This window comes from Mus caroli, unplaced genomic scaffold (genome assembly GCF_978045245.1).
Source record: "Mus caroli unplaced genomic scaffold, Mus_caroli_1 scaffold_8, whole genome shotgun sequence".
Taxonomy (NCBI): Eukaryota; Metazoa; Chordata; class Mammalia; order Rodentia; family Muridae; genus Mus; species Mus caroli.
The window spans coordinates 104,485,051-104,511,422 of record NW_028227263.1 but is presented as its reverse complement, the minus strand read 5'-3'; the positions used below and the strand labels follow the sequence as shown (position 1 = coordinate 104,511,422).

The 26,372-nt window shown below is 41.4% G+C and overlaps 1 protein-coding gene and 1 long non-coding RNA gene across 3 annotated transcripts in view; one reads left to right on the top strand and one right to left on the bottom strand.

Annotated features, from left to right (window-relative positions):
* The window catches only part of LOC147003283 (uncharacterized), a 50,966-nt gene extending 33,507 nt beyond the window's left edge, over positions 1-17,459 (top strand). The window contains exons 2-4 of the mRNA XM_085841826.1: positions 13,818-13,944; positions 14,143-14,203; positions 16,151-17,459. Coding sequence (XP_085697952.1) covers positions 13,818-13,944; positions 14,143-14,203; positions 16,151-17,090 — 1,128 coding nt within the window. The 3' untranslated portion in view covers positions 17,091-17,459. The remainder of the gene's footprint in view (positions 1-13,817; positions 13,945-14,142; positions 14,204-16,150) is intronic.
* Positions 17,460-18,828: 1,369 nt separating this feature from the next.
* Positions 18,829-26,134, bottom strand: LOC147003282 (uncharacterized). Of its 2 annotated transcripts, XR_015047964.1 has the most exons (3): positions 25,964-26,134; positions 21,053-21,212; positions 18,829-19,754 (listed from the first exon to the last, which is right to left on the bottom strand). It is a non-coding gene; the product is annotated as an uncharacterized LOC147003282 (long non-coding RNA). The 2 variants fall into 2 exon arrangements; XR_015047963.1 differs by lacking the exons at positions 18,829-19,754; positions 21,053-21,212 and adding an exon at positions 24,724-25,324.
* Positions 26,135-26,372: the final 238 nt, after the last annotated feature.

Below are 26,372 nucleotides of genomic sequence, written 5' to 3'. Positions count from 1 at the left end.
GTTTAGCTTTGTACCCCATTTGTAATTGGATTATTTGTGTTGTTGGTGTCTAGCTTCTTGAATTTTTGGTAAATTTTGGATATTAGCTCTCTCTCAGATGTAGGGTTGGTAAAGACACTTTCTCAGGCTGTAGGGCGCTATTTTGTAACATGGACAGTTTCCTTTCCTTCCTGAAGCTTTGCAGTTTCTTGAGGCCTTATTCATCCATTGTTGATCTTAGAGCCTGAACCATTGGTATTCTGTTCAGGAAACTGTCTCCTGTACCAATGAGTTCAAGGTTATTTCCCACTTTATATTCTATGAAATTTAATGTATATCCATTATGTTTTGAGGTCCTTGATCCATATGGACTTGAGTTTTGTTCATAGTTATAAAAATGGATCTATTTTCATTCTTCCATATGTAGATATCCAGAGATACCAGCACCATTCTTTGAAGATACTTTATGTTTTCCACTGTGTAGTTTTGGTTTCTTTGTCAAAATCGAGTCTCCTTAGGTGGGTGTGTATATTTCTGGGGTTTCTATTTGATTCCCTTGATCAAAGTGTGTGCTTCTGTTCTAATACAATGCTGTGAGGAGCTAGTGTGGCAGCAGTCCCAAGATGGGGCCTGGGACTGCAGCCCGGTCTTATGACTTGCACCTGACTTCCTCATACACCTGAAAATAAGCTATGATCATCATGAGAACTGTGCAGGTCCACCATGATGCAAGATCGGACCATATGACGAGTGATGATTCTGGCCAATGGACTGCTGTTACGTGAACTGGGCTGATGGGGCGTGTTCGGGGGGCTGTATAAGCAAGTGTGATTGGGGGAGGAATGACACACAAAAACTTTTCCTGGAGAGAGATTCATGCATGATGTTGAAAGGTTCCTGACTGCTAATCTCCCTTCCAGGGACATCCCAGCATGTGGCTTTTCAGTCTAAGATAAGATTTAGATTTACCAGGAGAGCTAGGGAAGTAGAAATTTCATATATATTTACAAAGATTAGTTCTTATTTTGATAGATATAGGCTTAGTCCCTTAGCTGGCCTCTGGCTTTTCACCCTTGCTGTTACTGCAAGGTGTCCTTAGTTCCTCAGGCTACTGGGAATAACAGGGATGAAGAGGAAAGACTTTCAGCTCCTATTTTAACCAAAATTAATGGTGTTAATACTGACGTAATTCTTGTCTAGGCCTTGCTAAATCTGAGGTTGACAAGTCTCACATAGAGGCCTCGCAATAACTCAGAATTGCGATACTGATTCATAATCATATGAATACGGTATGGGTACCGCTTGGCGCAGGAGATTACTGCGGAGGGAAGGTCCAGTTTGACCGTTTCTGAGTTCCCTGTGCGACACACCTGATTTGAAAGAGGTTGGTATCTGACTCCAGCTAAAAACCAAAAATACTTACGGCTCTGCCTCCCCTCCCCAAAAGATACCAAGAGCCACAGATGTGAGTTGTTACAATACTCACGGGAGGAATCAGGTTAATGTCCACCCAAGTCAAGGTTAAAGGCCCACTCATCTACGGATGAGAAAATCATTTGATCACCTCTGTTAAGCATTGCCTATTTAAACTTAATTAATAGGGGGGAGAGAGATTGGAGACCTTGCTGTCGTAAGGGCAAGCCCTTCACTGCCTCCCACCCAAAAAATAAAAAAGCCAACTGGCCTTATACTAAAGAGCTGGTCTTAACCTCTTCTCACTGTTCCCCTGCCTTTTACCCAAAATTGCAGAGGATTATCAGTTCAGTGTTATTCTAAAATTGTTTAGTTAAACTCAGTCAGGGTTCCAACGCCCTACTTAAAAGGCAAACAGGTAGCTACCTATTCAGCACTAATTAGCATTATAAAGTCAGAGCCTACAGCCCAGTGCTGGTATTTCAGTCAGTGCTTTTAAGACAGTCTCAGCCAGATACAGTTTACCATTAGAATAGTTAGGGAATCCCACGGAAATAGGTTTTTTCTTTAGCCCTAGGAACTCAGGCAGAACTATTGAACATAGATAATTTTTCTGCCACAGGCCACCCCTTTTTTATTTTTATTTTTGTTATCTAATGGGGGGAAATGTGGTCTCCCTTCCCCCCAGCCTGGAACCTGCCTGCTCTAGGGTGGAGCTACCGGCTCATTCGTCCTGCCACGCCCACTGCTGGAACCTGACCTTGCTGCCTGGAGGCACACACGTGTTCGTCCTGCTACTGGACCCTGAGTTACTTGGCGGGAAATTGGGTTCCCTCCCCCTTCCTTTATAAACTGAGTGTCTGGAAATATTAAATTGAGTCTTGATCAGAAAAAAAAAAAAAAAAAAAAAAAAGAAAAGAAAGGTTCCTGAATAAACTGCTTTGAGAAGAACACTGTGTTGTCATTCCTTTCTGCTGGTTGGAATCAGAGGAGACACAATGCAGTTTGTTTTTCTTTAAATTGCTATTGCTATATAGTACAGCTTGAGGTCAGGCATGGTGTTCTCGGGTTTTGAGGCCTCCTATGCCCCCCTTTGCTGGTTGCAGAAGACAATTTTCTTCTTTTTTTTTGTTTTAAAAAATTATTTTAAAGATTTATTTATTATTATAATTAGGTACACTGTAGATGTCTTCATACAAACCAGAAAAGGGTGTCAAATCTCATTACAGGTGGTTATGAGGCACCATGTGGTTGCTCAGATTTGACCTCAGTTCCTTTGGAAGAGCAGTGAGTGCTCTTAACCACTGAGGAATCTCACCAGCCCATATATAACCTTTCTTTTTAAAATTTTTTTTTAGAATTTATTTATTATTATAATTAAGTACACCATAGCTATAATCAGACAGAACCAGAAGAGGGTGTCAGATCCCATTACAGATGGTTGTCAGCCACCATATGGTTGATGGGATTTGAACTCAGAACTTCGGTAGAACAGTCAGTGCTCTTACCCGCTGAGCAAAACTTCTACCCAGATCAACAGCAAATGACTTCTTCCTATAGAAGAGACTCTTGGTATGAATGATGCTCTAAGGCAGAGGATTAAATATATAGTGCTACCTATTAAAGAGTCAATATGTATTATACATTACAGTGTACTTAATGGATCAAGGTAATCCGGGGTTCTCAATGAAACCCAAATAAAAGAAATTATACTTGTTAAGGACTTGTTGACATTTTATCTTTCTTTTCCTGTTAAAACTACTTTGTTTAATTCTATATTGTTCCCTATAGTGTTTTTCTTTCCTCCTGTTAGATGATAAAAGTCAATGTTACTTTTTCTGTTCTTTCTCAATAATCCTCTGATTTACACATCGTAGTTTGTTTCCATTGTTTCATTGCGTGTTCTGTGAACTGGTTGATAGTTAACTAAATTATACAATGCAATAATTTCTGATTTTTTAATCATTCACTATGTACTTCAGCCTTGAGTTTGAGTATAAACAGCCTCCACAGCTTGTAATCAGGAATGCTTCTCTCTTCTCGTTCAGAGGAGACTGCAAGTTTGGCCTGGTTGTAAAATAAAATTTGACACTACACTTCAATGTTGCTCCTGTATTTATATACCAGAACAATATTCACTCAAAAATGCAATTCCATTTGAGGTGGGTTGTACTCATAGAAGTATCTATGTACTTTCTCTAGCTCCTCCATTGGGGGCCCTGTGTTCCATTCAGTAGATGACTGTGAACATCCACTTCTGTATTTGCCAGGCACTGGAATACAGCTATACCAGGGTCATGTTAGCAAAATCTTGCTAACATATGCAATACAGTCTGCATTTGGTGGCTGATTATGGTATGGATCCCTGAGTGGGGCAAGTCTCTGGATGGCCCATCCTTTAATCTCAGCTCCAAACTTTGTCTCTGTAACTCATTGCATGAGTAGTTTGTTCCCTAGTCTAAGGAGGAATGAAGTATCCACACATTGGTCTTCCTTTTTCTTGATTTTCTTGTGCTTTGCAAATTGTATCTTGAGTATTCTGAGTTTCTGGGCTAAGGAGCTGAAAGGGTCTGCACCCCTATGGGTGGAAGGACAATATGAGCTAACCAGTACCCCAAGAGCTCATGCCTCTAGCTGCATATGTAGCAGAAGATGGCCTAGTTGGCCATCATTGGGAAGAGAGGCCCCTTGGTCTTGCAACTTTATATGCCCCAGTACAGGGGAACACCAAGGCCAAGAAGTGAGAGTGAGTGGGTAGGGGGGAATGGCAGGGGGAAGGTATAAGGCACTTTCAGGATAGCATTTGAAATGTAAATGAAGAAAATATCTAATAAAAAACAAATTAAACAGCATAGAGACATTCAAGAGAAAAAGGAAAAAAAAAAGAAGTATCTATGTAGACCAGCATGGTCTCAAATTCATGGATATGAATTTGCCCCCAAAGTCCTGGAATTACTAGCCTGTGCTCCTATGCTTGGCAGTATTCATTTTTGACAATGGTTATGTAGGCACTGATGGCAAACACATGAAAGGACCTTAAGAGGATTCTGTTCTTGCAGTTCTTCAATGTTCCTCTTTATCCATGTTGTTTATGTTTGTTCTTCTTTTCCATAGTGTTTGTGTGTGTGTGTGTGTGTCTGTGTGTGTGTGTGTGTGTGTGTAGGTACTATGTAGCAGCTTTCTCAAACTGACAATGATCTTTCTGCTTATTTGCCCTCAGTGCTGGGGCTGTAGAAATTCTCTACTATATCCAGCTTGAGAAATAATTTGTATTATGTAAGTGTTCTCTATTTTTCTTTTTTACTCAGCTCTTATTATTTCTTTTTTTTTCTTGGATATTTTCTTTATTTCCTCTCTCCACACTTCCCTTTCAGAGTCCCCCTATTGCTTACCCTCTCCCCCTGACTCTGTGAGGGTGCTCCCCCACCCACCCACTGCCATCCTCCCACCCTGGCATTCCCCTCCACTGGGGCATTGAACACCCTCAGCCCTGAAGGCCTCTTCTCACACTGATGTCCAACAAGGCCATCTTCTGCCACATATGTGGCCAGCACCATATGTATTCTTTAGTTGGTGTTCCAGTTCCCAGGAGCTCTGCAGGGGGGGGGGGGGGTCTGACCATGGGGCTGCAAACCCCCTCAGATCCCTCAGTCCCTTCTCCAGCTCCTCCATCAGTGACCCCAGAGCTCAGTTTAATGACTGCCTAGGAGCTTCCTCCTCTTTATTTGTCAGACTCTGGAAGAGTCTCTCAGGAGACAGCCATATCAGGCTTCTATCAGCAAGCACTTCCAGGCATCCACAATAGCATCTGGGTTTGGTGGCTGTATATGGGATGGATCCCCAGGTGGGACAGTTTCTGTATGTCCTTTCCTTCAGTCTCTGCTCCACACTTTTGTAAGACACTGGGGAGCCTAAGCGGGGAACCCCTGGATGAAAAACGTGCAAAAAGCAAGAGAAATTTATTTTTCCAGTGCTCTGGGGTAGTGCCAGACCTGAAGGAGAGGCAGCGACACCTGGCACTCATTAAGAGTTTTGATGGGGTTTCCAGAGGCAGAATAGAGCATCAACAACTAGGCACAATGTGATTGGTGGAACAATGCACCCTTTAAACAGATTGGTCTTTAGGGAATGAGGCAACAAGGAGTTCCCTTGTCTGAGGGTGGGCCACAGTCCATCCTGTGGAATGTGACTCCACCCACAAGTTTCCACACCTTTGTCTGAGCAATGCTAATTAGCCTCTCTCTTCCAGAAATCTCATTTCAGATGGTTGTGAGCCTCCATGTGTTTGCTGGCATTTGAACTCAGGACCTTAGGAAGAGCAATTGGTGCTCTCAACCACTGAGCCATCTCTCCAGCCCTTTTTTTTCTTCAATTGAGTGCAGGCCTCTGTATATTTAAGATTGCTGGTTTCCCTGATGATCTGTGGGTACAAGGACCTTTGTGCCCCAATATCATGTTCCTCATTAAAACCTGAAGCACTTTTGTAAGTGGGAGAAGTAGCTGAAGAGTGCATGTGTGGTTGCCTCAGTCCTATTTGGGAGGGAAAAGAAAGCAATCGAGGTCGGGGAAGGGGCAGAGGGAGTGAGGACAGGAAGGGGAAGTAGGGAACATGATCATGTTTTGAGGGAGGGGAAACAGGACTTAAGTCCTTTGGGCCACTAGATGGTGCTGGTCTAACTGGTAGTCTGTATATGGAAAAATGATTATAGATCCATACTTATCACATTGCACAAACCTTAAGTGCAAGTGGATCAGTGACCTCAATATAAAACCAGATACAATGAATCAAATAGAAGAGAAAGTGAGAAAGAGCCTAATATTCATTGCTACAGCGGTAATTTTTTAAAAAATAATTCCAATGGCTCATGCTCTACAATCTAGAATTGATAAATGGTACCATATGAAACTGGAAAGCTTCTGTAAGGCAAGGATATAGTCAACAGGACAAAGCAGCAACCTACAGATTGAGAAAATTCTTCACCCACATCTACTAGAAGGCTAATATCCAAAATATATAAAGAATTCAAGAAGCTAACCAACAGTAAAAAAAGGAACAAATCAATCAAAATATGAGCTATAGAACTAAACAGAGAATTCACAACAGAGTGGGGTAACTCAGGTACAAAAGGTATGTACTCATTAATAAGTAAATATTAACCAAAATAGAGAATACACAAGACACAACACAGAACTCATGAAGGGTAACAATCATAAGGACCCAAGTGAGGTTGCCTCAAACACATTTGCATGGGAGAAGAAAGCGATAATGGGGGTAAGGGGAAGGAAAAGGGGAAGGGGAAGGAAATGACCTGGTTTGGAGAGGACACAGTGAGGGGAAGTAGGCAAAATGATCAGGTATTGGGTTTGGGGAACAGGACTGAAGCCCTGAGGTCTACCAGAAAGAATGGAAACAGCTAACCTCAGGAGGTAGGGAGACACTCTAGAATGTACTGGTGACATGGAATTTGAAAGACTCTCAGGATTCAAAGGGAGGGATCTTGGATGAAGCGCTCTACAGTGGGGAGTGGGAACTTGTAGAGTCCACCTCCAGTGGAGGAACATGACATCAAGTTGAGGGATTGAGTTTCGATCAAAAGCTCTGACCCAGAATTGTTCCTGTCTGATGAAACTACAGGGACAAAATGGAGAAGAGCATGAGAGAAAGGACATCTAGTAAAAGGCCCAAATTGGGATCAAGCTCAAGGGGGTCCAGGGTCCTGACATTGTCAATGGTGCTGTGATGTGCTTGCAGACAGGAGTCTAGCATTGTTGCCCTCTGAGAAGCCCAACAAGCAGCTGAAAGAATCACAGGCAGATACTAGCACGCAGCCAATGGACAGAAGCTCGGGACCCCCATGGTTGAATTTGGGGAAAGCTGGAAAAATCTGAGGAGGAGGGTGGCCTCGGGGAAAGACCAGCAGTCTCCAGTGACCTGGACCCTGAGATCTCTCTAGACACTGAGACACCAAGCAGGCAGCCTACAACCAGGCAGCTGTTATGAAGCCCTTGACACATATACAGCAGAGGACTGCGTGGTTGGGGCCTTAGTGAGAGAAGATGCACCTTACCATGAAAAGCCTTTAGGCCCCAGAGAGTGGGGATGCCTAGTGGGGCTTGGTTGTGTGGTGGGGACATCCTCTTGGAGACAGAGGTGTGGATAGGAGGTATGGTATAAGGAATGGTCATAGGGTAGACAGGGAGGAGGATGAAGTATGGACTGTATAAAACAATTAATGAATAAAAGTAAATAAATTTTAAAATTAAACAAAAAGCATTGCTTTGGAAATGACTCCCAGTTTCTCCTTGCCTACAAATTGAACAAAATCTGTCTTGGCTCTTCTGTCTTGCCTCTTGTGATGGTTATTCTTGGTCATCAAATACATGGAATTAACTAAAATGGCAACAGTTCAAGTACTGTGAAGGATTTTTCATCATTATATCTTTTTAAATTGTAAACCGTTTTTAAAATCTGGATATTTTGAAGTGCTAAGAGATATCTTTAATGTGCGCCACCGCTTCTAGTGGCAGACTACATTTATAAAGGTCATTGAAGGTGGTAGTTCTTTCGCCTTGTCTTCATGTCTTACCTCTGACTAGCAAACTCAGTTTTTGGAAAACTGGCCTACTTCTTCCTAATTGTGATATAGACTGAAGACCAGCAGTGTCATCCAGCCACATGGACTGAACCACTACTATATTCTTCATCTGTCCATTTGCAGACAGCCATTGTTGGACTGGTTGGACCACAGCTTACAAGCCATTCCAATAAATCCACTTTCTACATATACAAGGAGATCCATTCTATCAGTTTTGTCCATTACGATACATTTATTAATACAGCTGTGGGTTTTTTCCTCTTCCCACTAAGGAAGATGTGCTGGCTAGCAATAGTGTTGTGTAGAGTTTGCCATCTGTTTCCTGCTTTTCTCCCGGGGCTGTGTAAAGTCTGATGCCTACCAGATGAAACATATCTGCAGTTTACCTGACCCGACCATGAAACCACAGAACAAAAATCTTAGTGTTTCCTAAAAATCCCTTGAATTGTTAATATACTCGGCGCCCTTCCCCTATGGGCTGGATTGTTAATTTCACTGCAAGTTAAATAATGGGCCCTGCAAGCTATCAGCCTTGATTAAGGGAGGGAGAAGAGGAAGTGCTGGAAGCAAGAAGGATAGGGGGTTAGAGGGCAGTCACAAGTGCTACTGAAATGCAAATCTCTCCAGATCTGGAAAAGGTCTAGCTCTGGAATGGAAGCCTGGTAAAACAAATGAAGAACTATTCTTTTAGCCTGGTTAATGTACATCACAGCTGTTTGCAGAAGCCTTTCCCTTCCCCCTGCTGCTTGAGGAATTCTCAGTTTGCAGAAGCCTTTCCCTTCCCCCTGCTCCTTGCCCTTTCCCTGCTAATATAAACAAGCTTTTCCCTGCCAGTGTAATGATGCTCAAGACTGCCTGGCCCCTTCCCCATCTGAGGGGACTGACTAATGGTCAAAATGACCACAACTGCCATAGCAACACTAGGTGTTCTCAAAAATTAGCCATAACAATAATAACGGTCCCTGGGACCCCGGCCTCAGTTTGAATTCTAAGATAAACCGACCTTGCTGAAAAAGTTTCTGACACATCGCTGGCTGACACCAAAAGTAAAAAACATAACTGTTACTTTGCTAGCCAACAATGATAAAGTTGTGTAACCCCCCCCACCCCCCCAAAAAAAAGAGTAACAAGAAAAACTGTACTGTAAGCATTCCCGGTTGACTCTCCCTGAGAGGCTGAGCAACACTATGTGCATGTGAATAAAAACTTCTTGCCATTGCAGTGATCTATTGTCAAGGTGTGTCTCTGGGGGTCGCGTTCTCAACGTTTGGGTCCCTGGGGTCCTAGCACAACCACTTTGCCTTATCCCATCAGTGCACTCTCACCCTACTTATCTGGAAAATGGTTGGCCCTGGACCAGCAGCATGGGCCAGGAATCACCAAACTGTGCCACTTCATCACACACTAACCTTAAGGGACTTGATTATGTCACTCCAGACTCGCTGGCCATTCAGGGCCTCAAGTCTGAGCTGCCAGTCAGAAGTGGAGGAGGGTGCTTCTGGGCGCCATGTTGCTGGTTCACTGCTGTTGCTGAAGAGGCTGGTGTGGTTTGTGTGTCCTACTCTGTGTGCTACTGCTGGGTACTGTGAGGGGAATTCAGGCGAGCTCTGACCCCGCAACATGGTGAGTATATGGCAGCTGCTTCCAATGGGAAGGGGCAGGCGATTGAAGAACTGGAGCAAGTATGGTGAGTCCTCCCTGAGGCTGAGTACGCACCACAAACCTCAGCTACACAGGGCCATGAGTGAGGTTTTTTGTGGTCTTAGCTGCTCTGAATAACTCTGCTCTGGGGCTTCATCTGCGCGAGTATTTGAGCATGGGATAGTGTGTTGAAACCTTCTTGGCAAGATGGCAAACACAGAAATACCTAGTTCCTCCAGTATCTTCTACAATTTTGGTTAGTTGGTTGGTTGGTTGGTTGGTTGGTTGATTGGTTGGTTGGTTGGTTGGTTTTTCAAGACAGGGTTTCTCTGTATTGCCCTGGCTGTCCTGAAAATCACTCTGTACACCAGGTTGGTAGAGAGAAGGTGATAGAGATCATCCTTCAGTAATATTTGATTACAATCCTTTGAACTTTTCATGACCACCAACTGCAAAGATGTGATTCAAGGAAATTCAACTATTGGGTGTAATAGGAGTTTTGAAGATGCAGAAGTTTTCCAGATGTGCATGGTATTGTGAAGGAGGACATGTCAGACTCCCCATCTTGTGACAAAATCCATGTGTCAGGAAGTAGACATTAAATTACTGTTTAACATGACTTTGTGTACAAATCAGTAGGACTGGAACTTCCTGAAACCTACTTTGGGCCCAGATGGTCTACAAAGCCAAACAGAGCTTACCTTTCTGATCACCTACATTTCCAAAGAGTATGGAATGCCTCTCAGTTTGGAAGACAGAGCAGCAGTAAGTGGAGAGCCAGAAATATGACAGTGTAGAAGCCTCTATGAGTTATTTTGTGGGAATTATAAACCCTTTGTGCATAGGTTAAGAGCACCAGCTGCTCTTCTGAAGGTCCTGAGTTCAAATCCCAGCAGCCACATGGTGGCTCACAACCATCCCTAACGAGATCTAACTCCCTCATTTGGAGTGTCTAAAGACAGCTGCAGTGTACTTACATATAATAAATGAATAAATCTTAAAAAAATAAAAAATGTCTAATCTACAACTAGAGGGGAATAATAGCAACTGCTGGGGAAAAGTAAAAACAAAGGCTGTGGTTCATGGAGAAAAACAGCACTAGGGAGTTTGCATGGTAGTCAAGTGCTGACACAGACAGAAGTTTTAAGGATGGTATCACCATTAAAGAGCACGCCATTGCTCTCCATTGAAAGCTGAAGATGGTTCCTAAATGTATCCTGCTAAGACTTGGAGTAATGTAATGATTAGACAAAGTGTTTCAGAGTTCCAGGAAGCATCTATGCAAAAAGTGTTGGAATTGTAGTCCAAGCGCTGCAGGGGACATCATCACAACTTGGAAGCCAAACTTGGCTCGATCACTTATCTTGTACTGGTTCTGGAATCAGGAAAGATGAAAAAGATAATGTCATGAATTCTTAGTGTGTGGTTTTAGTTGCTCACTTATTCCAGCCTTCTATGTTTGAGAGAATCAGTGCTGCACTGAGGAGACTGTAAGACTTCCCTGCATGAAAATGTGTGGTTGAAGCCTGAGTTGAAATTTCAGACCACAAGATGCTGATCCATCTGAGTGATGAGACATCTGCCATGGACTGCTGTGTGTAGGGAGTAGAAGTAATCAAAGAGGAAGTTTTATGAGAAGTTGAAGGAGCAGGGCATCTAAGTCCTTTGAACCCGAAGCTGCATGAGTCTGAGACACAACTACAGGAGTGGGTGTTTGTCCTGCTGGGGTTCTGTCTTGCTTTGGTTTAATCTTCTCTAACTTTATAATTCCTGTCCTTTGGAATGGGGCTATGTACACTATGCCACTGTATGCTGGAAAGGTACAAACTGTTTTCTGATTTTACAAGATGTATCTGTCAAGAGACTGCCTTGACTGTCAACTGAGAGTTTATAGACATTTGAAAAGGGTACATGTTGTTGCAGAATATGGGAATTAATAAAGTTAGACTATAAATATTTTCATCCTGGGGTGACTGAACTTACAGTGACCAGAGTCAGGATGCAGTCAATTGAATGTAAAAATCTTCCTATCTGTTATGATGTCTTTGCATATCATTTGTCCTTAATAACTATTTGCAGGGAGGTCTTTGAAGCTTGTGTGATAGGAAAGTTTCTAGATGAAAGTCCTCCTTGAGGATAGGATTGGAGTGTCCATAGACCCATTTCGTGTTCTTTGTGTCTACTGGCTTGTGGTTAAAAGTGATCAGTCAGGTTCTTTCTCATGCTGTTATCATATAGACTATCCCTAAATCAAATATGATAGTGTACAAGCAATTCCCATTCAGTCCTACCTGATTTTGCTATGTCGTGTTTTTAAACTTTTAATTTTATTGTTTTTCTTTTTGAAGACAGGGTTTCTCTGTGAAATCCTGGATGTCCTAGAAGTAGTTATTTAGATTAGAACGGACTTATATTGAGAGATCTACCTATGTGACTCTTCTCAGCTAAGATTATATATGGGTCAAGATGCCTGGCTTTATTGTTTCAGGGCTGGGAATGGATGGTTTTTTGCACGTGACAAGCATGTATTGTTGTTTTGTGCTTCAGTTACATCTTCAATAATAAAATTTGCTAGAGAGTATTATTCTAATTCCCAGGATGGCAATTAATTGTGACATTAATACTGCCTGATCCTTCTAATTCATTTGATTTTAAGAGTGAGACATTCTTCCTCCATGTTGTCTTGGTTTGGAAATGTTTGAATGACTATGAATGCATATGCACCTCTGTGTGCTTGGTCCTCACTATTGTCCAAAGATGGCCTCAGAACTCCTGAACTCGGAGTCCTGAATAGTTCTGAGCTTCCATGATAATTCCTGCAATTGAGTCCTATATCTAAGACCAGCAAGAGATATTAAGCCAGTGCCATCTCTCCTACACTATGTTGTTTATTTATGAAAAGCATTTACTTTGCTAATGTTTCCATTTGTTCATTATAACTTTATTTATTTATTTATTCATTTATTTATTTATTTACTATATGTAATTACACTGTAGCTGTCTTTAGAAACACTAAAAGAGGGCATCACTTCTCTTTAAGGATGGTTGTGAGCCAAACTGTGGTTGCTGGGATTTGAACTCAGGACCTTTGGAAGAGCAATCAGTGCTCTTAACCACTGAGCCTTCTCTCCATCCCTTTAAGTTACATCTTATTTATGTCACAATTTAAACAGTGGAATTTCAGGATCTTGACATATGAAGATAGAAGAATTACAGTGACTATTTAATTCTTTGTAGGATATTCACTGAAAACCTCTAAGGTTCTTTCTATCTTTCTTCTGGGGGTTTTTATTTTGTTGTTTTTAATGTTGTTGGTGCTTTTATTTTGTTGGTTTTTATTTTTGTTGTTATTGTTATTGTTGTTTGATAGATTTTTTTTTTTGAGACAGAATTTCTCTGTATAACCCTGGCATTCCTAAAACTCACTTTGTAGACCAGGCTGGCCTCAAACTCAGAAATCAGCATGCCTCTGCCTCCCAAGTGCTGGGATAAAAAGCGTGAGCCACCACACCTGGCTTGTTTGATAGATTTTTGCAGCAGAGAAAGGATCATAATGAGTAGTGCTGCGTTTCTGGAACTTGTTTAATAGACAAGATTGGAATACAAGTCAATGAGATACACATACCTGTACTTCGTGAACATTTCAATTAAGGGCATGAGCAAATGCATCCAGCTTGCTAAAAGTTTTTCTATTGTTTATACTGATTTTTCAGTTGTGTTAATCATCCCTCCCCCCCGCCCCCCGTATTTGAATTGGCATTTCTTTTGCTAGGCTATGTGCTCTTCAAAGAGCACAGCATTCTCAAGTGAACCTCATAATTCGGTTTTCTTTTTTTTTTTTAAATCTTTATTATTATACGTTAGCACACAGTAGCTGTCTTCAGACACACTAGAAGAGACCATCAGATCGCATTATGGATGGTTGTAATCCACCATGTGGTTGCTGGGATTTGAACTCAGGACCTTCAGAAGAGCATTCGGTGCTCTTAACCACTGACCCAGTTATGCAGCCCCATAATTTGGGTTTCATAATTTGGTTTGAAAATGATTTCATGATTATAGCAGGATTTCTCTGTCATGGGCTATGTGTGGGGGTTATCAAGATAAAATGAGTATATTGTCAGTGAAGTATTCATTACAGTATTATCAATGTCACACTTTGTGTTGTACATATGTATGGGATTTTAGGATGCATTGACCTTTGATGATGTGCATGTTCACTTCACTCGGGAGGAATGGTGCTTGCTGGATCCATCTCAGAAGAGACTTTACAAAGATGTCATGCTGGAGAACTACAGGAATCTCACTGCTATAGGTAAACCTGAATTTTCCTTTCAATTTTAAAATAAGGTGGGGGAACAGCTGATTTCTTTGTTATTGATGCCCTTGTGTAATCTTGAATGAGAATAAGAAAGAATGAGGCGAATAAAGTAGGCATGGTTCTAAGGATCACTGAAAATAGTGGCTTATGGACAAATTTCCAACAATAATTATTTCTGGCCCTATATTTTAGGCTACAATTGGAAAGACCATAACATTGAAGAACATTCTCAAAATGATAGAAGATATGGAAGGTAATTTTCTGTGAAACCATATTCTAATGACCTTCTGAAGAAAATTTAATGTGTTCTCTAAGTTTTAAGGAGCAGCAACAGTATTTTTTTACTGCTTTAGGTTAGTTTTTGAGCATTAGATTCTCACAAAACCAAGTACCTTGATTCCAGGCAGCTGATAGGTTGTTGCAATGCATTCCTCTATCACAGTATTTCTTAACAGATATAACTGCTTGAATCATATCACCATTAGAGCTACACTGTAGCACTGCCATTTCATGTACATTCACACCAATCAGATATTGCAAATTGTACATACACTGAATATGTGTATGTGCAAAATCTTCTACTGAGCAAATAGTTCATGGTTAAGCTGTTGTTACTCATATACTTGTCTTAAATCTGATAAGTTTAATGAGAGGGAATTTCTGGTTTTTTTTTTTTAAGATTTATTTATTTCTATTATATATAAGTACACTGTAGCTGTCTTCAGACACTCCAGAAGAGGGAGTCAGATGTCATTACGGACGGTTATGAGCCACCATGTGGTTCCTGGGATTTGAACTTCGGACCTTCGGTAGAGCAGTCGGGTGCTCTTACCACTGAGCCATCTCACCAACCCCCAAGAGGGGAATTTCATGAGCCATAAGGATGTTGTGCTGGAGAAACCTTACTCCCTACCATATGAGGAACAAAAAGTCAAACTGTGTGAATGTAAGGTGGAAACCCTTTATTTGTTATTCTTTTAATAGGTATATCTTTTGTCATACTGGATACAGGCCATATGAGCAGAAGGATTTTGGAAGAAACATTTCTCTTTCCTAGAACTATTTATTAGATCATAGACTATTGCAGTAAATCTCCAACCCAAACAGGCCCCAGCAATGAAAATACAACTCAGTTAATATGAACACGTGCTGTGCGCCTACACTGGCCAGATCTACTGCTACTCACTCTACCATCTTCTCCATCCATGAGACCCCTGTGCTCTTGCAGTTTCTCCAGGCCATGTGCTTCTGCTCTGCTTTTCTTCTTCCTCCTCCTCTTTGTCCTCTCCCTCTTCCATTTTCTCCTCTTTCTCTTTCCCTACCTTTCCACTCAACCTTCCCTTTAATGTGCCCAATCATCAGCTCTCTTTATTTTACAAATTAAGGTGGGAAGCAGGTTTACAGGAAATCACATGAGAGCTGACTCATTCCTTGTTCACAGCCACTCACAGGAGAATGTAATTAACATCATATATAATTACCCAAGGGCTATCCACAACAGTATATGATAGGCCCCACTTTGAGGAGACTTTCTGAGTGTGATACAAATTTCTAGTCACTTAGATTTTCAGCTTCATTTGGAATACAACCATAAAATTATACTGAAGAAAATCCTATGAGCATTAAGAATATGGAATTTTTGATTGTCTTTCACTTTTCAAATATGATATGACTCACAGTGGAAGAAAATTTGTGAACATAATTATGGAGGTAAATCTCTGAATTCATGCAGTTTTCTTCAAGTATCTGAAAAACTTGATGTATCTAAAGTCTGGTGTAAATGTGAGCCATGGAATAAATGCCCTAGACATCACAGTCATCTCCAATGATGAAAAACAACCCACAAGGAAGGGAACACCAAGACTGTAAACAATGTGATAAAACATTTTTTTCATAGTTTCATTTTATTATTTATTTTATGTATGTGAACTCACTGTCAATTTCTTCATACACACCAGAAGAGGGCATGGAATTCCATTAGAGATGGTTGAGAGCCACCATATGGAAACTGGGATTTGAACTGAGGACCGCTGGAAGAGAAGTCAATGCTCTTAACAGCTAAGCCATCTCTCTAGTCCCGTGTAAAACCCCTATGATAAGAATGTACCCTATAATTAGACCAAACTAATTTATACAGATAGAAAGGATTCATCATTGTAATTAATGTAATAAAATTTTCATGTCCCAATTATCATTGCAGGCACAAAAGAAGTCCTACTGGAGAGAAACCCTATGAATATACACAATGGGATAAAACCTTCAAATATCACAGTCATCTTCAAAAGCTTGAAAGAAACCAAACTCGAGACAAAAATTGTGAAGTGCTTGTGTGTCAAAGTACTCTCCAAATAAATAAAAGAACAGATTCTAGAGAGAAACCCTACAAATGTAATGAATGTGATAAAACCTTTTTACAGCTCAAGTATCTTCGAGAACATGAAAGAACACATACTGGAGAGAAACCCTATGAATGTAGTCAATGTGGTAAAGCCTTTTTACGAACCAGCTATCTTCGAATGCATGAAAGAACACACACTGGAGAGAAACCTTACCAATGTAATGAATGTGGTAAAGCCTTTACACAAAGGAGTCACCTTCAAAGCCATAAAGTAGTACATAATGGAGTGAGACCCTACATATGTAAACAGTGTAATAAAGCCTACCCACAGCAGAGTTGTCTCCGAAAACATGAAAGAACACATAGTGGTGAGAAACCCTATAAATGTAATCAGTGTGATAAAGCCTATTCACAACAGAGTTGTCTCCAAATACATGAAAGAACACATACTGGTGAGAAACCCTATAAATGTAATCAGTGTGATAAAGCCTACTCACAACAGAGTTGTCTCCAAATACATGAAAGAACACATACTGGTGAGAAACCCTATAAATGTAATCAGTGTGATAAAGCTTTTGCACAGCTCAAGTATCTTCGAGCACATGAAAGAACACATACTCAAGAGAAACCCTACAAATGTAATCAATGTGGTAAAGCCTTTTTACATCGCAGCTGTCTTCGGGTACATGAAAGAACACATTCTGGAGAGAAACCTTACAAATGTGATCAATGTGGTAAGGCCTTTACACAAAGCTGTCATCTTAAAACCCATAAAGTAATACATACTGGAGGGAGACTCTAAATATGTAATCAGTGTGATGAAGCCTATTCACACCCCAGTCATCTTCCAATACATGAAAGAGCACATACTGGAGAGAAACCTTATAAATGTAATCAGTGTAGTAAGTTATTTATATCTCACAGTCATCATCAAGCTGATGAAAGAACTTATACTGAATAGAAACCCTACAAATGTAATGAATGTGATAAAGCCTTTTCATAGCCCAGGTATCTTCGAATATGTAAAAGAACACATACGGGAGAGAAACCTTACCAATGTAATCAGTGTGATAAAGCCTTTGCACAAGGCAATAATCTCAAAGTACATACAAGGATGTGTATTGGAGAGATCCCTATGAATGTAATCAATGTGGTAGAGCCTTTTATATTACTAATCTTTTGGGATGCATAAAAGAACAGATACTGGAGAGAAATATTACAAACATAATCAATGTGGTAAAGACTTTGCAGAAAGCAGTCATCTTCAAACCCATAAAGTACTACATACTGTAGTGTAACCTCCCCCCACCCCCAGCTCAGGTTTCACTGTTAGCAAGAAGAGAGCATGGGGTGGAGCCTGCCACCCTATCTTTCTGCCACTCCCACTGCTGGAGTCTGCCGCCTTGCTGTTCCAGAGCCAAACACGTGGTCACCTGCAACTAGACTCCCAGGATGATTTGGCGGGGATGGGCCCCTTTCCCTGCTTCATAACCTGGTGTCGGGAATAGTAAAATGGAACCTTGATTAGAAGGTTGTCTTGGTTCTATCTTTATCGCGCCACCTAGCCCTCCCCCCCACCCCCCCCCGTGCTTCTCTTCCAGATTCCAAGATGCCTTTTCAGACTAGAACCCAGACATGTGAGCCGCTGGCCGGCCACAAGAGATGTGGCAATCCAACGGGAGACTGTGAATCGGCAGAGGACATTCAAAAGAAGCACTGCTGGTTTGGAGCTCCATGGAAGAAGAAAATAATGAAAGGAAATTCGTACCGGAAAATGTTGTATGGCGGGTTAAGTTTATACAGCATTTAACCTGAGTGCTAATTCACTTAGGTTCAGCAGTGAGGCATATCAGGGGCTAGGAACGTAACAGGTTGTTAGCTGTAGCTCCCAGAAGCTACATTTTTAGGCGTGAGGAAAGAAAGGGTTTATTAAAAGGAAATTAATAATCAGGCGGATGGCCGCAGTTAGAAACTGCATCATGCGGGAGGAAAATGTCCCAAAAAGCAGAGAGAAATTTCAGGGGTGCCCTGCTTTGTTCTCTCTGGGCCTTATAGCAGAAGTGCTCTGCCCTTTTTGTGTCTTTGTCTAATGTCTGGTGCACCAATCTGTTCACTTGTTCGATTCATGTATGTTCGTGTCCAGTCTGTATGAATGAATGTTCTATGTTTTGTGTTGGATTATAAAGATGGCTATTTAAAAAAACAAAACAAAACAAAACAAAACAAAAAAAACCTTTTATCTGCAAAGCCATGCTTCAACCAGGAAACAGGCACACAGCAGGAGGGCCCCTTCTGGAAAAAATTTCGTTATAGGAAAAAAGGAGAGTCTACAGCCTCTTAGTTTTGGGGTAAAAAGCTGATAAATGTTTTGTTTGTCTTTTTTTCCTAGAGGGTTCTCTACATTCATGATTAATGTGGTTGGCAAATGATAAAGTGCTTTTCATTCTATGAATGTAGCTAGAAAAATTAATGTTCTCTGATTGGTCTAAATTGTCCTGAGCTATTGTTTCCGCCCGCAGGAACGCACACGGGGCACAAGATCCTTCTGTAGCTAATCTTTATTACATGTTGATGATGAAGACAAAGAAGGCTCAGAAACGTGTTGCTTAAATACCCCCTGGTGTGACGTGTCTATACCTGACTGGCTGCTTTCCCATGATCTCCTACGCCCCGGGGGTGGGCTTGTGACTTGGTGTGCTTTACTCCTTGCACATGTGCATATAGCTTGTTCTTTGTTAGGTGGCATAAGGCACTGCAGAAGCCAGCGCCATCTTATTATGGTAAATGTCATTGCGGCTCTCCACATCTCCCCTTTTATATTTTATTAAAATGAGGCTGGTCTAGGCCTCTGTAGTTACGTCCATCTGCTGTGGCCCCTGTTTTAGGTCGTTCCTCTAATGTCACAGCCTTACCCGTTATTGGGTAACCCTATCACCACCGGGCCCCATTGTCTTAGGTTGGTCTGTGCACGAGCAAAGTTGCCCGTCTCTGGATACCACAGTGCTGCGTGACAATAACTGCTAAATGGCCTAGGGTGAACTCTACAAAAGAGGCCAGCCAAAAAATGAATTAGTGGGGCATTGAGTCTCTCTCGTTCCAGTGCAATGGATCCACAGATCTGTGGGGTGCAAGAGCAGAGAACCCAGATGCCAATTAAATCATAAGCATTGATAGCCAAATTTCAGGGGAGGCCCTTTGTTCAATGGCCACAAGTGCTTGAGTGATCACAACCTTGTCACGTTTCTGTTGAGATCTGAGCTTGCAGACCAAACAAAGCAACTCCCACCCAGTCTTTAAAGTAAAAAAAAAAAAAAAAAAAAAAATGCAGAGGTAAGCCAAGAGGTGAAATCTCCAAGGGTCACTGGTTCCACTCTGGTTCCATTAAGGTTCAGGATCTGTATCTACAGCTTCCTCTGCAACCTTTCCAGCTTCTGCGACCAGTTCCCCTTCAGATAATTCGATAAATCTGTATTTTTAATAAAAGAGTCATTAATATACCTGACAGGAGTAAAGCACATATGTAAAATTGATGCCACACAACTCATTTGTATGATATCTATCACCTGTTCCACGTTATGTTGTAAAATATCTACTCTTTGATTCACTAACATTAATCCTGAGGCAATATGAGAATCCACCCTTTGCAGGGTAAGCAATGCCTCAGACGTTTTTTCTGTTATCTGACTTATGGTATCAGCAATATTGACTTGATAGGCCATATCAATTCCTGTAGTAACCGCGGATGCTGCAGACACTGCAATGGTAGTAACAGTGGCAGCTGTGATTCCAAAATCTCTCTTCCACTAGACAAGACTCATGATTGGGAACTTCTTTGGATCTGCCTCAACAGGCACAGGGACAAACGTTGGTAAATGTACCACTAAGGCTAAGAAATTAGTTTCATTCCAGCATTGTGTCAAAAAACAAGTGACATTTGTACAATCTAACCATTCTGTATTATATTGAAACTCAGCCAATATAAAGAAAAATGGAAAATTGAAACAGACTTCTATTGGAGGAGTAGTCATATTTCTGATTATTAGATGTCACATTATCCAAATGAGTAGAGATATTGGAAAGTGTGGCAGGAACATTCAATATCTCATCAAAGGTTCCAGTCAACAGTGCAAAGGTTGACAAACTGGTACTAGCATCTGCCTCATTACTTAAAATCCATTGGTAATATGGCCAAATATTTTCTTTCCCTGTAGCATCTCCTTTACCATACATTACAGCATAATCTAATGGTGATGACAAAACGAAACCCTTTGCTAATTCTTTTCCAGGAAAAACATTTGATTGACAAGGTCAAAAAACTATAGGAAATGCGAGGTCTGGATGACACCAAGGCATGCTGCATATAGCAGCAGCATTGCCAACAGGCTATCGTGATCTTTTGGGAATAGTCACATTTCCCTTTATCATGATAGTGGTGATGTTTATAGATGAAGTTACATTATTTTCAACATCACCTGATCTTGGTTGTGCTCCTTGAGCAATTTGCGTTAAAGCATTAAATAGCACTCCAGAGCTCACTTTATTTTGGATAATGGGATCTGTCCAATTAGAGATAATCTTTTTCTTCAAAAATATACAGGGTGGAAAAGGTTTATCTACATTATTCACAAAGCATAGTGTATAATTTAAATGAAAACTAGTACTCTTATACACCTGTGGCTCTTGAGGAGTCTGTCGTGCATAAGGCACATCCAAAAAACATTCCTTTCTAAAAAATAAAGGCTAGGTAGAAGAATTGGAACGTACCGGTAAAGGTACTAGCCATGATCTTACTATGGCCCACAAGGGTATACTTATCCCGGTCTCAATCATCAGGAATAAGAGTAACAGGATCATCTTGGGATTCATATTGCTCTTTCACGGTCCTTGTCAGTCACGTCGGGACCCAAAGTGGATTTTCTTCACCCTGTGGAAAAACACAAATAGCTCCCTGGGATCTGATTAAGGTAGGATCCAGGCCATACCATTTATTATCAAGGACATTTTTCCATTTGATCATTTCATTGGGCAATTAAGGCCATTGTCCATACCTTTCAGCTGGTGATCTCCCAGCATCATCCAATTTTAAGAAATTAAAAGTAAATATTGCAAGGGATAGAGCCACCTTTGGTGTCATAACCTCTATACCCCCTCTTTCCTTTTGTAAATATTGTTTTAAAGTACGATGAGCTCTTTTAGTGATGTCTTGGCCCTGTGGATTATAGGGCAATCTAGTAATATGTTTCGCTTGCATTTGTTTGCAAAATTGACTAAATTTAGAAGAGGTATATTTGGGACCATTGTCTGTCTTTAGCACTAGGAGCTTGCCCCATGCAGCCCAAGCCTCTAAGCAGTGGGATATGACATGAACTGCTTTTTCCCCCGTCAAGGGATAGGCATATAGGACATCAGAGCTGGTATTGATGGACACATGTACATACTGTAATTTACCAAAAGCTGGGATATGCATCACATCCATCTGCTAAACATCTAGGGGTCGCAATCTGCGAGGATTAACACCCACGGAAGGTGCATTAATAAATTCTACACATTTACCACACTGTAGGACAATATCTCGAGCTTTTGTTCGTGTGAGCTTAAACTTTTGTCGTAATGTAGAAGCATGGACATGATAAAGTTAATGAAAATTTTTAGCACCTTCTATAGAATTTTATGATAGGAAAACCATATTTCTGGTGGCTGAATCAGCAATTGCATTTCCCTTAACCATAGGTTTAGGTAAAGATGGACATGTTCTAATATGTTGAATATAAAAGGGATGCTCACACATCAAAATACAATCTTGTATTTTCATCAAAATTTTAGATACTGAACTAGACTGTTTAAAATTTTTGGCAGTCTCTAGTGTTAATACAGCATTAACTACATAAACAGAATCAGAGATAATATTTATGGGCATAAGGAACCCTTTTTAAAACTTCTAAAACCACCAAACATTCCACCAGTTGAGGGGCTCCTGATGTAAATTGCAACCTCACAGCTTTTCCATTAATCACATAACTTCCAATTTCTGGTTTGGATCCATCTGTATAAATATCAATAGCTCCCTTTATAGGGGTATTAGCCAGCACCTTTGGAAAGATCACTGGATGCAATAGCATAAAATGTAACAAAGGATGTTTAGGATAATGATTATTTATTAAAACAGAATAAGCACATCTAAGAATGGAGCATTCATCTATAGTAGCACACAATATTTGCATTTGTGCAGCAGTATATGGAATAATTATGCTATCAGGCATTTTTCCGAAGTGAGTAATTGAACTTTTAATACCTTTATGAGCCATATTTGCCACCATGGTGGGATAATGCTCTATAATCTTATTAGGGGATATATGTGGATGTATCCATACTAAAGGACCATCTTGCCATAATACAGCAGTTGGCAAATTTATGGTTCGTAATATGCATAGGCACAAAGGTTCTTCCTCATTTATATGATTCAACTGTGCCTTTTGGATAGCTGTTTCCACCTTCCTAAGAGTTTTAGAAGCCTCAGGTGTTAGTTGTCTCAATGAGGTAATATGTGATTCTCTTTCTAAAATTTGAAATAAAGGTTTTAATTTTGAAGTGGGGATCCTTAAATAAGGTCTAATCCAATTTATATCTCCTTATAATTTTTAAAAATCATTCAATGTCTTTAAATGATCTTTTCTTATACTAATCTTTTGTGGGGTGACACACCGTAAAGTAATGGTGGCTCCTAAAAAATGACTAACATTAGACTGCTGTACTTTTCTGGTGTAATAATCAAGCCATTATGTTTAAAGTTTCATTAAACAAGCCATAAGCTTACTGTATACTTTCTTGTTTAGGTTCACAAATTACAATATCATTCATATAGTGACATACCTTTTAAAGAGGGGAAACCATCTCTAACTGGCTGCAAAGCCTTCCACACATATAACTGACATATGGCAGGGCCACCCACCATTCCCTGGGGCAATACTCACCATTGATACCCTTCACCAGTCTCTGCATGATTAATAGAAGGCAAGGTAAATGCAAATCTAGGTTCATCTTTCCCACTTAATGGAATGGAAAAGAAACAATCCTCAACATCCACCACTATAATTCTCCAATCCTTAGGTAGAGCTGAGAGTAGGGAGAGTCCTCTTTGTATAGGACCCATAACATACATTTGTGCATTAATGGCTCTTAGGTCATGTAACAATCTCCACTTACCTGACTTCTTCTTTACAACGAAAATAGGGGAATTCCAGGGTGATTGCATGGGTTCCACATGCCCCAGGTCTAATTGTTCTAGTACTAATTCTTTAGCTGCTTTTTATCCCATTTCTCTCATCATTTCCTTGCTTTTCTGAGAGTAATCATGAGTCAGTTAACTGGAGAAACTCTACCTTGTAAGTTGTTTCCAAGACCTAGTAGCACATAAGGTTAAAAAAAAAAACCCTGTCCTTTCTTCTTTACCTTTTCATTGTAAGGATGTTGTATTTATGGTTAGGGTAGCCTCATATCCTAATCCTTGTAAGCTATGTGATGATTGATTAACAGGCCACCAGTACCTGGATACAATGCTTTTATCAGCTTCTGTTATACCTTGAAAGGTTTTTTTCTTTCTATTTTAATTGTAAAGTGGGAGGATTATCCAAATCTAAAGATATGTAGGTCACATTAGTTCCTGTAGAAACAAATTCCTTATCCCCTCTGGGATTCTGGCCACTAAAGAACATGTTATGCAAACTAGGAGGAATCAACAACTGAGCAATGCAATCTCCAGGAGAAATGGCCACAATATCTCAGGGTGCAGAACACATAATTTTAACTTGTCCCTCATAATGTGAGTCTATAACTCTGGGATGTATTTCAAAGCAGAAGAGGACCTACCCAACTACTAGTAGGCCCACTGTAAGGGACCTCTAAAATCTGAGGGAATAGGTTGGCACTCCATTTGTGGTGTAAGAATTACTCTGGAGTTGGCACAGATGTCCAATCCTGCTGAACCTGGAGTGGCTCTCCTAGGTCTTTGGGTGGCCTCATGGACACTGTAGTCTGGAATGCTCCATTCATTTGAGGTTTTTGGCTGTTTCACTTTAAGCTGAGGTATTGGCCTTTCTGTTACAACTCTGGTTGATCTGTAAATACCTACCCAATATCTTCCTTTCCCACATTTTGAGCAAATGCCTGGTAATTTCTTTTTAAACCTATTCTTTCCATCCTTTGTACACTGCTTATGCACATGACCTGTTTTCTTGTTGTGTAGAATGACTCCAACCCGAGTTCCCAATTTTGAGCTAACTTTCTGTTACAAGCAAAAGGCTGCCTGCCCCATTAAGAGCTCCATTTGCAGTCGGCCCCCAGCAGGGCTTTTTTCAGATGTAGCCACAGCGCTTCCTGCTGTATAAATTGAGACTGCTTTTTAAACAAGTTAAAAGATGGACAGCCAGCAGGTAAAGTTTTATTTTTCAACATGAAACACAGAACAACAATCATTTAATCATCCAAACAAAACCAAACATGAATTGACAGACACATGGACAATTTGGTGCACCAAAAATAGACAATAGACAGACAGAGAATATAATTTGGTGTCTCAAAGGGACACAGAAATCCTATCCAGAGCTAAGAATATCTCCATAGGAGCCAGAGAGAAAACAGGACGTCTCCTGATTTCCTTCTGTCTGTAGGAGGGCTCTGATTTTCATATTTTCTCCTTCTTCTGGGAATTCTACACAGTGGCTGCTTACACTCGTTCAACTGCTCCACCCACTGGTCTAGCTCCTTGGTGAACGCCTTGTTGTCCCTGGTGGCAAGCCGCACAGTAACAGAGCAGAGCAGGGGAGGGGGATTCTGCAGCCGGCCCCGCCCGTGCGCCTTGCTCGCGCGCCTCCACTGCACCGCCCCCCCCCCCCGTGCGTCCCGCCCATGCGCCATAGCGGGAGGGAGGGGGGAACAACACGCGGGTGGTATCGCTGAGCTCCGCCAGCATGGCCGGACTGTGCGCCTTCTTTTTTACTTCCCTGGTGTTCCTTGCTTAGCATCTCAGGGCAGGGCTGTCTGAAAAGAGGAAACTCTTAAAGTGATAACAGTTAATAACAGATGGGATGCAAGGGGCAGGGGAATGAAAAGCAGCCAGGGAACCTGTAATGCAGGCTCTTAGGAACAGCAAACAGGCGAACACAAAGGAAGTGCAGGCAAGCACCCGTGTGCAGACTCTGAGAGGAGCCAAATGACAGGTCCCTCCCATCGGTCCTGTCTCAGAGACTGCCCGCACTCTCTGCCTGAACTCGCCATAAGCGTAAAATGTAATAAAGGATGTTTGAAGCTTTCACGGCTCCCTCCCCCCCACATTACAGCTATTTCTTCTTTTGTCCCCACCACCCTTGGTACTTCTCCCCCACGTCCGCAGGAGCGGCGGCTCACCCGTGGGGCTCTGAAAGGTACCCCTCCGCATAGGGCAGAGGTGTACTAGGACCCAGAGGTTGAGGGTCCAGAGAGTGTGCCGCGCGCGAGCTGACTTTGTCTCCAGCTACTCTTGTACTTTTTCCCCAGGGTCATCTCTTTCCCCTATCTCTCTTTTCCTCGAGCTCAAGGTCCGTGGAAAGGCCTGTTTTCTTGTTAAGTGCACTTTTCCTTTTTTTGAGCTCTTCACCCCACTCTGTTTCTGGCATATTGTACATGTCTCTCCGAGTTTACCTTTTCCCACTACGGTTCTGAATCTTCTCTGCTGGGCAGAGGGCCTCCTCTGGCACTGGCCGATGGTCAGGTGGTCCCAGGTTTCAGCGCCATTTGTCCTGAGCTATTGTTCCCGCCCACAGGAATGCACATGGGACACAAGATCCTTCCATAGCTAATCTTTATTACATGTTGATGAGGAAGACAAAGAAGGCTCAGAAACGTGTTGCTTAAATACCCCCTGCTGTGACGTGTCTATACCTGACTGGCTGCTTACCCATGATCTCATATGCCCCGGGGGGTGGGCTTGTGACTTGGCGTGCTTTACTCCTTGCACATGCGCACATTGCTTGTTCTTTGTTAGGTGGCATAAGGCACTGCAGAAGCCAGCGCCATCTTATGATGGTAAATGTTATTGCAGCTCTCCTCA